The sequence below is a fragment of the Manis javanica genome, chromosome 14, assembly GCF_040802235.1.
Source record: "Manis javanica isolate MJ-LG chromosome 14, MJ_LKY, whole genome shotgun sequence".
In the NCBI taxonomy this organism is placed as follows: Eukaryota; Metazoa; Chordata; class Mammalia; order Pholidota; family Manidae; genus Manis; species Manis javanica.
Genome location: NC_133169.1, coordinates 10,745,978 through 10,758,573, shown reverse-complemented (window position 1 = coordinate 10,758,573; position 12,596 = coordinate 10,745,978). Strand labels below are relative to the sequence as shown.

General features: G+C 57.7%; 2 protein-coding genes across 7 annotated transcripts; one reads left to right on the top strand and one right to left on the bottom strand.

The window, feature by feature from the left end:
- Positions 1–471: 471 nt before the first annotated feature.
- KRTCAP2 (keratinocyte associated protein 2) lies at positions 472–2,739 on the bottom strand. 2 transcript variants are annotated; one of them, XM_017676443.3, is made up of 5 exons: positions 2,585–2,739; positions 2,114–2,268; positions 1,940–2,003; positions 863–929; positions 472–624 (listed from the first exon to the last, which is right to left on the bottom strand). In XM_017676443.3, the coding sequence occupies exons 1-5, from the start codon at positions 2,589–2,591 to the stop codon at positions 504–506; spliced, it is 414 nt and encodes a 137-aa protein (XP_017531932.1). In that variant the 5' UTR covers positions 2,592–2,739; the 3' UTR covers positions 472–503. The 2 variants fall into 2 exon arrangements, with proteins under 2 accessions (XP_017531932.1, XP_017531931.1); XM_017676442.3 differs by having other exon boundaries at positions 2,539–2,687.
- A 508-nt stretch (positions 2,740–3,247) lies between these two features.
- On the top strand, positions 3,248–12,274 carry TRIM46 (tripartite motif containing 46). Of its 5 annotated transcripts, none has more exons than XM_073221403.1 (10): positions 3,250–3,409; positions 4,796–5,057; positions 5,301–5,644; positions 6,301–6,444; positions 6,564–6,659; positions 7,338–7,591; positions 7,859–7,980; positions 8,986–9,288; positions 10,076–10,373; positions 11,375–12,274. In XM_073221403.1, exons 1-10 carry the CDS (start codon positions 3,347–3,349, stop codon positions 11,766–11,768), a joined length of 2,280 nt encoding a protein of 759 aa, XP_073077504.1. In that variant the 5' UTR covers positions 3,250–3,346; the 3' UTR covers positions 11,769–12,274. The 5 variants fall into 5 exon arrangements, with proteins under 5 accessions (XP_017532018.3, XP_073077504.1, XP_073077505.1 ...); XM_037016851.2 differs by lacking the exon at positions 3,250–3,409 and adding an exon at positions 3,452–4,025 and having other exon boundaries at positions 11,204–11,494; XM_037016850.2 differs by lacking the exon at positions 3,250–3,409 and adding an exon at positions 3,455–4,025.
- The last annotated feature ends 322 nt before the right edge of the window (positions 12,275–12,596 follow it).

Genomic DNA, 12,596 nt, shown 5'->3' with positions numbered 1-12,596 from the left:
CCCTGGAACTTGGAGCAGAAGGGGCAAGAGGCGTGTTTGCTCAGGCTGGAGAGCTGTTGCTGGAATAACAAAGCCCCCACGGCTGTAAACTGAACTCCACCCCATGGGGAGGTGTAGGTGTGAAGGGCCTTTACTTCTTTTACTCTTCTGTTCCAAGATCTATTCCAGTTCCAATGGCCAGGCCTTCCTGTATTGCCTTTAGCTTTTTCCCCAAAGGTCAAGACTGCAGATCGTTCACACACTTTTCTTCCATGATGAGATTCTTACACAAGTATATGCCACTCCAGTGTGCGGCAAAATGCCTGGCCCTGACAGCACTCAATGAATACCTGGTAAAAAGGAACCTTGGAGGAAGGAAAGCCCCACCATCCCCAAGGTCTGAGAACAACAGGTGCCCATCTGCCCTAGCACTGGGCACACCCAGGTGGGCATTGGCAGGAGAGGCCCATAACATATCACAGCTCACAGAGCTACAAAGAATCAACTTTATTGGACACACAGGGTCAATTTCTCTTCTTGCCCTTGCCCGTGACCTTGGCTGGTGTGAGGACTGGAGCTGTCACCTGGTACAGAGTGGAGGAGATTTTGTTGATGTAGTACAGGCCGACCATGGAGAAGATGAAGCTACAGGGCACAGATATAAAGGTCACAGCATCAGTGGGCATACTGCCAGCCTGGTGCCTCCTAGGGCAGACACCAGCATCAGGGAAAGAATCCAAACTCAGATTTGGGAAAATGGAGAAGGGGAAAGGAGGGAGAACAGAGGGAAAAAGAGGTATGGGGGATGTCTGGAACCATCATAGCAGCATCCGGTACCAAAGGACAAGATGCTGCACCCTTTCCCCAGCTGTCAGGCACTTACCAGGTAGTGACACAGACTCGGTGGATGAGGCCTGATGCAAAGAGAGCCAACAGGAGGCAGAGGAGAACTGGGGAGGCAAGAGGGTGGTGGTCTGAATGGACATGCCAGGCATGTGGTGTCTAGGAGAAATCTGGGCCTCTCTGAATCTTAGGGAACCTGCTTGGAGGGGTATGGCATGACAACAGCAGGAGCATCTTAGACAGCCTTCATGATGCCCAGGACATCCATGACAGAAGATGCATGCTCATTACCAGCTGTGCCCCAAGTATCGGTTACTTGCCTATCCTGGCTTTCCTCCAGCAAAATGGAACTGAAAAGTGACAGCAGAGTCTAAAGGGCAAGGCTTGTTCCTATTGGGTCAAGGTCTTTCCAACAAAAGCCAGCCAATGGGGATCAATTCATTAAACTGGCCAGTGGTAGAAGCTGAGGACCTCACTCCTTGGACACAAGTTGAAGGGCAAAGTGTCTGGATATACAGGTGCACAGTGGCAGGAAATGGGTCTCAGGGTATTTAGAGTACAGCTGCAGTGAAGGTGGGAGGGCAGAAAGCAAACCCCACATGCCCACATGGGGAAGGGCAAGGCAGGCAGAGAGGGCCAAGCACCTTGCCAGACAACAAAGGTTTCTTCCAGAAGCAAATAAAGACAATGCACATGGAAACACAACATAACACAGAGAAGTCCAGGACTGCTGGATGGAAGGACCTCTGGAAGCCTGCAACAAGGTTAGGCAGAGACAGCAAGATCCAAGGAGGGGCTAAGAACTGAGGGCAAAACTGATGGGTCTTTGTTCTGCCAGATGAAGGCTGCACACAAGATGGCATCTGCTGTCAATTCTGAGCATGTGGCATTCCCTAGGATATTCAGCCTTGATACCTAATTTGCTTTATGAACTTAATTCTTCATAAATAACTAAATCATCAAGCAATCCAAGGGTTGTTTCAAACAGAAAACAATCTAGCAAACGTCTTTCTTCTCCTAAACAACTTTTACCATCTAAGCACCTGGAATTTCAGCACCATGTTGGGGGGAGGTTGGAGGAGAGGGTTCAAATACTCAACCCCGAATTTTCACTTACTTTCAGGGAAGATCTTTGCTTGGAATCCTTTCCCAAAGACAAGATTCTCCAGATTATTGAAGGCCTGGATTGAGGGGGTTAAGGAGTAAGGTGTGCAATGGGGGCAGAGCTGTGTGGGCAATGAGAAGAGCACAAGCTTGCGTGGCCCTCCCCCCTACACCGCAGGGAGGATACAGTGAGAGAGAAGACGAAAAGGCCGGAGCCTAGCAGCCCCCCCTGGATGGTGAGCCACTCGGTGGAGGCCAGTTGGCGGCTGTACATCTGCATCCCAGCAAAGAGCAGCAGGGACAGGAGGGAAGAGAGCGCCAGCGAGGTGCCCGTAGCCACCACTGAAGGGGATAAGAGTAGAGGAGTTAGGCCCGACCCTCCCTTCAGGAGCCGCAGGCAGATTCGGCAGGTCCCGGAGCTCGAGGCCGGTCGGCTTCCAAGCGCTACTGGGACTGCAGCCACACTCCCCAATTTCCACCCCGCGGAGACACCCAAGAATTCCTCAGCCCAGGACTCCCCAAAACCTCCCGTCCCGTGGAAATGCCTGCTCCCTAGAGCCAAAGACACGTCAGCTCTGCAGGGAGAAGGCCGGGAGAAGTAGTCCACCTAACTCAGACCCCGACTAGTCGGTCCGGGGGATCCCGCTGGTTGCATTACCCATCATGCCCTGCCCTTAGGTGCGATCGGCGCCTCTGGCCAAGAAAGAAGCCGAACCGGGAGCTGTTGGTTGTGCGCATGCGTCACCCCCCAACGTGGACTTGCTTCCCGGTCACGTCTTTCTCTCTTCCTCGCGGGACATGGACGCAGCGCCCTCTTAAGCCAGGGAGGAAATACTGCGTACAAGAGCGTTCTTGGCCGCCGCTCTGGTCCGCCGCCCTCCCCAGCATCCCGAGCATCTGCTGCCTCCCAGGGCAGCTGCACTTATCTCTTCAAGTCGCTGGGCCAATGGTCCATAGCCTCTAGTCCACCTCTGTCTCCTTTTCATTTTATGTCACTCTAGTGCCTGTTCCCCAAACCTCCATTCCCCATGATCATTGCCTCGGCAGGTCCGTGGACTTTCGCCTAAACCCAAATCTATTCCTCCCATCCTGGAGCCCTTTTTTCTCCTATTCTTCTGCTTTCTGAGCAAGATTAGGAGCCACTGAGGAATGCGAGCATAAATGGCTCTCCCTCAAATACCACTCCACATTACTCAACCCGCGCGCCCCATCGCCCACCACCGCCTTTTGAGAACCACGTGGGAAGAACTATTTCCCACCTCCTACCTCGACTGGCGCTGTGCGAGGCTAGTCCCTGGAGCATGCGCAGTGACATGTCACCCTACCCCTCCCCAAAGCCCCACCCGTCTCCAGCATTAAGCCCGGGGTTCGCAGCCGCAACCGGGACCGGGCACCGGGGGCGGGCGGGCATGGTAGGGCCATGGCTGAGGGTGAGGATATGCAAACCTTCACTTCCATCATGGATGCCCTGGTCCGCATCAGTGTGAGTTAAGGTGGGGTCGAGGGGAAGGGGAGGAGGAGTATAGGGGTCCGGGGTAGACCGGGACCTTGAACAGGTGGAGATCCGGCAAGACGCTGCGGTGTAGACAGGGGGCTGGCGATGGCAGAAAAGATTGGGAAGGTCGGGATGCAGGTTTGAGAGGGTAATTCCGGGGGCAGCCAGGAGGTGAGTGCCGTGAGAGCGTCCATCTGCTCGGGTGTGTAGAACCAGGAGCTGCCAGAGTTCAGCGGGTGGGCTGGGGCAGCCGCCAGCGGCGCACCGGGAGTGGGGCTGCAGGGCAACGGGGCTATGTTGTGAGGAGGGGTGTGTGTGAGCTTGGATATTTTCCAAGAAAACTGAGGACAGATGGGGGGCGATGACGGAGCCAACCCAGGATGCAGTTCCCAATTTGGACCCCTCCGCGAGACCCCACCCCACCACACCCCCACTCTGGGCTGCCTCCGAGCCAGCAGTTGTCATGGCAACCCGTGCCCGGCTCTCCCATGGGCGGTGCCAACCCTGCTCCCCCCCACCACTTCCTTCCCCCTCGCTCCCTGTCCCTCCCTCCTTTGTGTCAGCTGCGCCCCTGACCGGGATGGCTGCGAAGAGGGGGACCAAGGTGAGGTGTGGGGGTGGGGCAAAGCTTGAGGACCCCCCGCTACCAAAAAAGGGAGGGGGTACTTCCGGTGGGGAGGGGGCAAGTAGGCGGGGCGCTTGTTTCCCCCTTTGCTTGGAGAAGGTGTTTGCCGCCCGGGCGCGAGCGGGAGGGCTGGGTGGTGGGGGACGAAAGGGAATGGGTTAGTATCGCGCAACTGGAGGAGACGGATGGGGAAGTGAAGGATGGGGAATGGAGGCTGGGGCGACCGAGGCCAGAGCCAGAGCGTAAGGGAGGACGGGTGAGCTAGAGGATGGACAGTCGGCGGTGCCCGGCTATAGGGAGGAGTACCGCGAGGGAGCGGGGTGGGATGCCAGAGAAGGGGGCGAGGGTCCGCACCGAGTTGCAGAATGGGCGGTGTCCTTGAGAGAAGTGCCAGGGGCAGGAGGCCCAGAGATGGGGGGATGGGGATAATGGCCAGGTGGGTGGGCCTGCAGGCCGGCCTGGGGCAGGGAGAGCAGGGTGGGGCTTGAGGCTGGGGGAGGCGTGAGCGCCAACCGGGAGTGCCAGCCAGCCCTCTGCCTTAGTCCCTTAGCTCTGCAGGAGGGAAACAGAGGCAAGGGACAGAGCTGGGAAGGTCTGTGAACCATGCTGAGACTGACGTTGGGGAAAAGCCATAAGGAGCTTGTCTTGCCCCTTCCAAAGATCCCTTGGTTCTCTAAGAGCTTCTGAGGGGCCTGTGGAGATATGCTCAGGTGTCCAATCTCTGACCCAACGTCCTGGTCCCTCCGCAGACAAGCATGAAGAACATGGAGAAGGAACTGCTGTGCCCAGTGTGTCAAGAGACGTACAAGCAGCCATTAGTGCTGCCCTGTACCCACAACGTGTGCCAGGCCTGTGCCCGCGAGGTGCTGGGCCAGCAGGGCTATGTAGGCCATGGTGGGGACCCCAGCTCGGAACCCACCTCTCCTGCCTCCACCCCTTCCACCCGAAGTCCCCGCCTCTCCCGCAGAACTCTCCCCAAACCAGACCGCTTGGACCGGCTGCTTAAGTCAGGTGGGGCTGGGGCCTGGGGCCTGTGGCGTTGGGTGGGGATGCTGGGCTGTCCATCAGAAAGATGGAAGAGTTCCACTGCTGGTCAGGGGCATCTGTTTTTCAGAGGGTGGATATGATGCTCATTTAGGCTCTAGTGAGAGCTGAGCTCTGGCACAATAAAAATTAATTTTTTTAACTTAACAGACTTCCCCCACCCCGAACCAGCTGTAGTTTCACCTCCCTACCTCCCCGGCCCATTCACAGGCTTTGGGACATACCCTGGGCGGAAGCGAGGCACTCTGCACCCCCAGGTGATCATGTTCCCGTGCCCAGCCTGCCAGTGTGATGTGGAGCTGGGAGAACGGGGCCTGGCAGGGCTGTTCCGGAATCTGACCCTGGAGCGTGTGGTGGAGCGGTATCGCCAGAGTGTGAGTGTGGGTGGCGCCATCCTGTGCCAGCTGTGCAAGCCCCCACCACTAGAGGCCACCAAGGGCTGCACCGAGTGCCGCGCTACCTTCTGCAACGAGTGCTTCAAGCTCTTCCACCCCTGGGGCACCCAGAAGGCCCAGCATGAACCCACCTTACCCACCCTCTCCTTCCGCCCCAAGGTGAGCCAGTCCTTGCAGGGCTTGGGAAGAGAGGGGCATGTAGTGCTGGATGGGGAGTGGGCGTGCCTGCCTGGCATTGTGGGCTTCCAAAAGGAGGTGGTCAGGGCTTTTGCCATTGCCAAGCTCCTTATTTGGTAACAAAAAAAGGCGCTGGACAAATCTTTGAACATCTTTGAGTCTCCACGTCATCTGCTAATTGAGGGCAATAATTTCTGCCCTGCAGTACGTACACCCACAGGGTTGAGCACATCACAGGAAACAATGTTTGTGAAAGTTACCTGTATACTAAAAATGTCTTATGCGTTCATTCGTTGAACAAATATTTATCGAGCACCTTTGGGCCTGGTGCTATTCTAGGCATTAGGGATACGGAAGTGAACAAGATGGACGTTAACTATTAACCACAAGGCTAGGATTATCATCATTATTGTTGTTACCACACATCTTAAGATAGATGAAAGCAATGCTGATGCCTGGAGGGTGCAGGAAAGGCCCCCTTTGACGCCGGTGTGTACCACCAGGTGGCACTGTGGAGCACACCAGCTGACCTCCTCCCACAGGGCCCATGGAGGGAGGGCCCCAAACTGCCCCTCTGGTAGGTCAGCACCCTTACACGCACCGTTGGCTGACTGTGTCACTGCTCTTTCTGTCCCTAGGGCCTCATGTGCCCAGACCACAAGGAGGAGGTGTCCCACTATTGCAAGACATGCCAACGGCTGGTATGCCAACTCTGCCGAGTGAGGCGCACCCACAGCGGGCACAAGATCACACCTGTGCTCAGCGCCTACCAGGCCCTCAAGGTGAGGACCCTGCCTCACTCGCCCCCAGGGCTAACTCATACTCACACCCTCTCGCACCTCCTCTGAACTGCTGGCATCTGCTGAGCTGGGCGTGATGCCCACCTCTTTCTTCTCCTCAGGACAAACTGACAAAGAGCCTGACATACATCCTGGGAAACCAGGACACAGTACAGACCCAGATCTGTGAGCTTGAGGAGACCGTAAGGCACACTGAGGTGAGGAAGGACACGGAGGTGGGCCCTGGGCCCTGCCTGGGGGTGGAAGCCGGAAGAGTGTTGGATGGGCATGGCCCAGTCACCTGGGTGTAAGTGCAGGAAGTCCATGTGGGCCCATGGATGTGCCGAGGTTCTGGTTAAACCAGGTTGGCAGGAACGTCAGTGGACCATGTCAGGCTGTACCTGGGGCTACAGTGAGGATAGGGTGGCTTTGCCCAGAACAGGAAGAGCTTGAAAAGCCCCAGGAATATAGCTCAGATGCCCTTAGGCTCAGCTTCCTGCTAAAGATGGGCACATATCCCTGGAGCTAGGGTAAGCTCTGATACCATCTGCCAGATTACTTGAGTCAGTGGACATGGGATGGGCAATTCGGATGGCATAGGTGCTGGTAGATGTTAGCACAGTCCAAATGGACATTAAGGGCCTTCAGGGCCTCTCTGGGGAGTCCTTAAAGGGTCAGGATTAGGGTGTGGGCATCCAGGAAGGTTAACTTGGATGGTCAGAAGTTGAGCCCATTAAGGTGTACAGGGGCCTTTGGAGCCAGGAGCCTGGCCCTAGTGGAATGGTGGGTAGGATTTCCCCAGATCCTTTGTGTTCCTAGCCATGATGTGGTGCCCCAGGAGGCTGGCACAGGTGCTGCCTTCAAGAAGAAGATAATAAGTGTTGGTCTCTGGGCAGGTGAGTGGTCAGCAGGCCAAGGAGGAAGTGTCCCAGCTGGTGCGGGGGCTGGGGGCTCTGCTGGAGGAGAAGCGGGCATCGCTGCTTCAGGCCATTGAGGAATGCCAGCAGGAGCGGCTGGCCCATCTCAGCGCCCAGATCCAGGAGCACCGGAGCCTGCTGGATGGCTCAGGGCTAGTGGGCTATGCCCAGGAGGTTCTTAAGGAAACAGACCAGCCTTGCTTTGTGCAAGCAGCCAAGCAGCTGCACAACAGGTACCAGGGGCATGGCAAAGGGGCATGGCTCCTCGGGGCAGGGGCATCGTGGGTGTAGCCAATGTCTAAGACAATGTCCAGAATGCTGCCTGCTGGAGAGCTGGGCCCTGGGAATTTTCACCAGGCCAAACTCATACGTAGCTTGCTGAGGGCACAAGGAGAAGACCCAAGGCAGATGCCAAAGCTTCAGGGGCGGGCAAGGCAGAATCAAGGGGAAGGGCGGCTGCCCAGACGGCAGTGCCTGACCCTCGCCTGCCCCCATCCCAGGATTGCCCGAGCCACAGAGGCCCTCCAGACCTACCGGCCGGCTGCCAGCTCCTCCTTCCGCCATTGCCAGCTGGACGTAGGGCGTGAAATGAAGCTGCTGACAGAGCTGAACTTCTTGCGAGGTAAGGAGGTGGCCAGGCCCCATGCCCCATCAGAGCCTTCCTCCCTTCTTCCCCAGCAGCGGGCCCGGGGGGCAGTGCCCACTGGGGACCTCCCCAGCCTCCTGTTCGGCCTGGCCAGCCACCCCTCCCACCTGCCCACCCGGCCACACCATCCCATGCGCTCAGCCCCGCTTCTCCCTCTCTTTGTTTGTAGGCTGTGGCCATCGCGGACTCTGCTCCGGAGCACCCCAGGCAAGTCAGCGGCCCTGCTCCCGGGCCCTGCCCCCCAGGCCTCCTGCCCTGTACCACCCTGCTGCCGCCATGCAGCCTAGCCACCCATTCATTGCTGCCTTTCTTTCCTGCCTTAACCAGACTATCGATCCTCCCCCAACCCAGTACCCTCTGTCTCTCTTCTGCCTTTCTAAGGCTCTTGCCTCATCTTTGCCCCTCTGGGCTTTTGCCCTTGCGATCTTGTCCTCTGGACTTCTCTTCTCCGTGACTTTCGTCCCTGCCGCAAAGCTTTTGCTTGCCCTCCCCTGTCCCCCATCTCCTGTCTTGCTGACTCTCGAGTCTGTCTCCCTCCCGCTCTGGCCCCTCTTCCCTGTTCAGTGCCCTCTTGCCTGGGTTCCATTGGCCTTTGTCTGCCTTTCCCTGGGGCTCCTCTTTATTCATAGAATAAAAAGAGTCATAGAAAGAAGGGTCCTGCCTGGTCTGATGGCCTCATCTGACAGAGGATGCAGTTGAGGCCCAGAAAGGGGAAGTGACCGACCTGAGGCCAGAGTGAGAGCGGCAGACCCGGCTTTGCACAGAGGCCTTTTGCCTCCCTGCGCAGGGCTTGCTGCCTCTCTCCTTCTGCCCTGGGCTCTGGCCTGCCCATCCCTGCCCTGTGCATCGATGGGCCTTCTCCCCAGTTCCCCCTCACCCACACTCACCCCCCGGCTCCCGCTGCTTTCCCTTGTCCTGCCTGCCCTCCATGCCAGGCCGGCGCCAAGCCCTGACTGACCCCTCCACTGTCTCTTCCAACAGTGCCTGAGGCTCCCGTCATTGACACCCAGCGCACCTTTGCCTACGACCAGATCTTCCTGTGCTGGCGGCTGCCCCCCCACTCGCCACCTGCCTGGCACTACACCATTGAGTTTCGGCGCACAGATGTGCCTGCCCAGCCAGGCCCCACCCGCTGGCAGCGGCGGGAGGAAGTGAGGGGTACCAGCGCCCTGCTTGAGAACCCTGACACAGGCTCGGTGTACGTGTTGCGTGTCCGTGGCTGCAACAAGGCCGGCTATGGCGAGTATAGTGAGGACGTGCATCTGCACACACCTCCAGCACCTGGTGAGTGGGCAGGTGGTGGGCACAACATGGCCTGGGAAGGGCACAGGACATGCTGGGACCCAGGCACTAATAGCTGGTGCCAGATGGGCACTGGAGAGATAGTATCACATAGTGGGTCACACTCACCAGCTCTGGAGCTAGAGTGCCCGGGTTCAAATCCCAGCTCTGCATCTTGCCAGCTGTGTGGCTTTGGGCGAATCATTCACCCTTTTGAACTTCAAGTTCCCCTTCTGTAGGGATAATGGCAATGCTTCTTTCATAGGGTGTGGTGAGAATTAAGTGAGATGATAGGTGTAAAGTCTTAGCAGAGTTTCTGGCTCATAGCAAGGGCTCAATAAATGTTAGGAAAGCGACTTTCCAAAAAATAGTGTGGAACCTGGGGTGTAGGTATAATAAAGGAGCATCACCACCCACAAAGGCAGAATAGGTAAGGGTGGGGTGCAAGGGCCAGGTGTGAGCACCAGAGTGTGGGCTGGAAGGGGGGCCAGCCGGGGAAAGGGGATTGAAGGAAACATTGCAAGTCTGGGGGACTGGTTTCTGTGCCCACTAGTCATCACTGAGACCCTTCCTGCGGTCCCACGCCCATCTGGGATGCCCCTCTTTTTTCCTTGTGCCCCCACTCCAGTTCTCTGGTCCTTGTTCCCCAGAGCCCCCTGCCCACCCCTTGGCAACTTGTTCCATATTCTGAAATCTCCCAGTGTCTTGTGCTAACCAACACCTCATGGTCCCCTGTGCCAGTGTTTGTCCTGAAATCCTTCCTTCTGTCTTAACCTTAACCCCGCTCCAGTCCTACACTTTTTCCTGGATGGCCGCTGGGGCGCAAGCCGTGAGCGGCTGGCCATCAGCAAGGACCAGCGAGCCGTGCGGAGCGTTCCAGGGCTGCCCCTGCTGCTGGCTGCTGAGCGGCTGCTGACCGGCTGTCACCTGAGCGTGGATGTGGTCCTGGGCGATGTGGCTGTGACCCAGGGCCGTAGCTACTGGGCCTGCATTGTAGACCCAGCCTCCTACTTGGTCAAGGTGGGCGTCGGGCTGGAGAGCAAGCTTCAGGAAAGCTTCCAGGGTGCCCCCGATGTGATCAGCCCCAGGTCAGGACTCTGGAAGGGATGGGGGTGGGGCCCCTGGGGTCGGGGGTGCTGGGGACCAGACAGGGGAGCAGGAGGAGCAGAGCCACTGGGATGGAGCTGGGGAGGTTGGGAGGAAGCAGCAGGAGCCTGGAAGTCAGACTGGCATCCTGTGGCCAGGGCAGATGTGGGCTTTGAGGATTGATTTTTCCAGTATGGCTGGGGAAGCAAATGACAGAAGGTGGGACCCATCCCCACATCCTTCCATCTGTCGCTCATGACTCTTACCCATCGCCTCAAGCCTCCATGTCCTTCTCCCTATACCCCATTTCCCACATCCCTTCTCCACAAAACCTCTTCTCTCCCATACATCCTGCCACATCTTTTCTCAACGTCCCAAAATTCTCCCCCTATACTTTCCATCTCCTGCCTCTTACCCCAACATCCTGTTTGTCACTGTCCTGTTTTCTCCCCCAATCCTTTCTCCTGACACTGGGTCCAACACCCCATTTCTTCCAAATGCTTCCTTCCCAGTACCAGTTCCCTCCTAACCCATCCTTCCCATCCCTGCATCCCTCTCACCTCCCTCATCTGTGGCATTTGCCCTCATCTCCCTCCCAACCCCCTTTCCCTGCTGTCCCCTCTCCCCAGCACTGTGGTCCCTTACCCCACCTCCCAGCATTCTCTGACCCTCCCAGCTTGATATCCAAAACACCATCTTCCTCACCACCTTCTAGTCTCCCGGAGCACATTTCTTCAATGTGCTTTACTAAGATGTTGTTATTCCTTTCCCCATGACAACTCTCTTGCCAATGTGCTTTCTTTTCCTCTTTCCCACCAAACCAAACCCCCAGCCCTCTATTCTAACCCCGTCTCTCCCATGTTTTCTCCTCAGTCCCCAAACCGATCCTTTCAAACACTTCTTGCCCACATCCCATCCTTCCGCCATCTCAGCCCTCTGGTACCCTGTCCCTTGCTGCCTTGCTCCACCCCCCCAACGTCCTCCCCAATGCCCGCTCCCGCAGGTACGACCCGGACAGTGGGCATGACAGCGGTGCCGAGGATGCCACCGTGGAGGCGTCGCCGCCCTTCGCTTTCCTAACCATTGGCATGGGCAAGATCCTGTTGGGATCCGGGGCCAGTTCAAACGCAGGCCTGACAGGGAGGGATGGCCCGGCAGCCAGCTGCACAGTGCCCCTGCCGCCACGCCTGGGCATCTGCCTGGACTACGAGCGGGGCCGGGTTTCCTTCCTGGATGCTGTGTCCTTCCGCGGGCTCCTGGAGTGCCCCCTGGACTGCTCGGGGCCTGTGTGCCCTGCCTTTTGCTTCATTGGGGGTGGTGCAGTGCAGCTTCAGGAGCCCGTGGGCACTAAGCCCGAGAGGAAGGTCACCATTGGCGGCTTTGCCAAGCTGGACTGACCCTTTCAGGCCCGTCCTGGGCCCTGGCCCTCTAAGCCTCCGGGAGCCGGGTTATTCCTCCGGCAGCTTCTCCCCCAAACTACTCCTACCATGTTGAACTTTCCCTTACACTACGCCTATGCCTTCCCAGGGTCTTCTCTTTATCAAGGGGCTCTCCTCTGCTCATTTTTCTGGATGTCCCCCATTCTCTCCATTGCCTGTTAACCCAGGCCCCACCCACTGCCAAGTCTCTGCCCCACATCCTGCTCTTGGCATCTTACCAAGCCATGGCGAGAGCCCCTTCCCCATCATTGTCCCGAGGTGTCCCCCAGGCCGGTGGGGAGGGAAGGCCCATGGGACACTGGGCATGTCCCAGCTCTGCCCTCTGCCCTGCCAAGCTCCCTGCCCCATTCCGGACTACAGCCTTGGGGCAGACAGGCTTTTCAGCAGGACTCCTGCCCAGGCACTCCCTGGTGAGGGGAAGGGGCCCCTATCGTCCTGCTTTATTTATTTGGGTGTCTGCACCCCTCAGCCGCATGCCTCTTTTGCCCCTCTTCTCCCTCTGCATGCTTTGCCTGTCCTGCACCTATGCCAGTGTGCCAAGCCTCCCCTGGGACCCCAGTGGAGGGTGGATGTCCCCACTGGGTTGGGCCAGGCATGGTCTCTGGTACCTGCGGCTGCCCCCCTGCAGTGGGCACTGCTAGGCCTGTGCCAAGCCACAGCTGTTATTGTCATGGTTTATAAACAATAAACTGTGATGCAGGCACATCTCTGCATTTCCTGAGCCTGAGCATTCCTCTTAGTTTCTGGCTGCGTGTGGCCAGTTGGGAAGGATCCAGGGCATTCTGC

Excerpts from the sequence above, each read along its gene's own strand:
- KRTCAP2 (XM_017676442.3), bottom strand. The coding sequence starts at position 2,581 with ATGCAACCAGCGGGATCCCCCGGACCGACTAGTCGGGGTCTGA. Across the intron at positions 2,269-2,538 it reads ACCGACTAGTCGGGGTCTGA|TGGTGGCTACGGGCACCTCG; the intron begins GTTAGGTGGACT and ends TATCCCCTTCAG. Across the intron at positions 625-862 it reads CGAGTCTGTGTCACTACCTG|CTTCATCTTCTCCATGGTCG; the intron begins GTAAGTGCCTGA and ends TGTGCCCTGTAG.
- TRIM46 (XM_037016850.2), top strand. The coding sequence starts at position 3,783 with ATGACGGAGCCAACCCAGGATGCAGTTCCCAATTTGGACCCCTCCGCG. Across the intron at positions 6,660-7,337 it reads AGACCGTAAGGCACACTGAG|GTGAGTGGTCAGCAGGCCAA; the intron begins GTGAGGAAGGAC and ends GTCTCTGGGCAG. Across the intron at positions 10,374-11,374 it reads CCCGATGTGATCAGCCCCAG|GTACGACCCGGACAGTGGGC; the intron begins GTCAGGACTCTG and ends CCGCTCCCGCAG.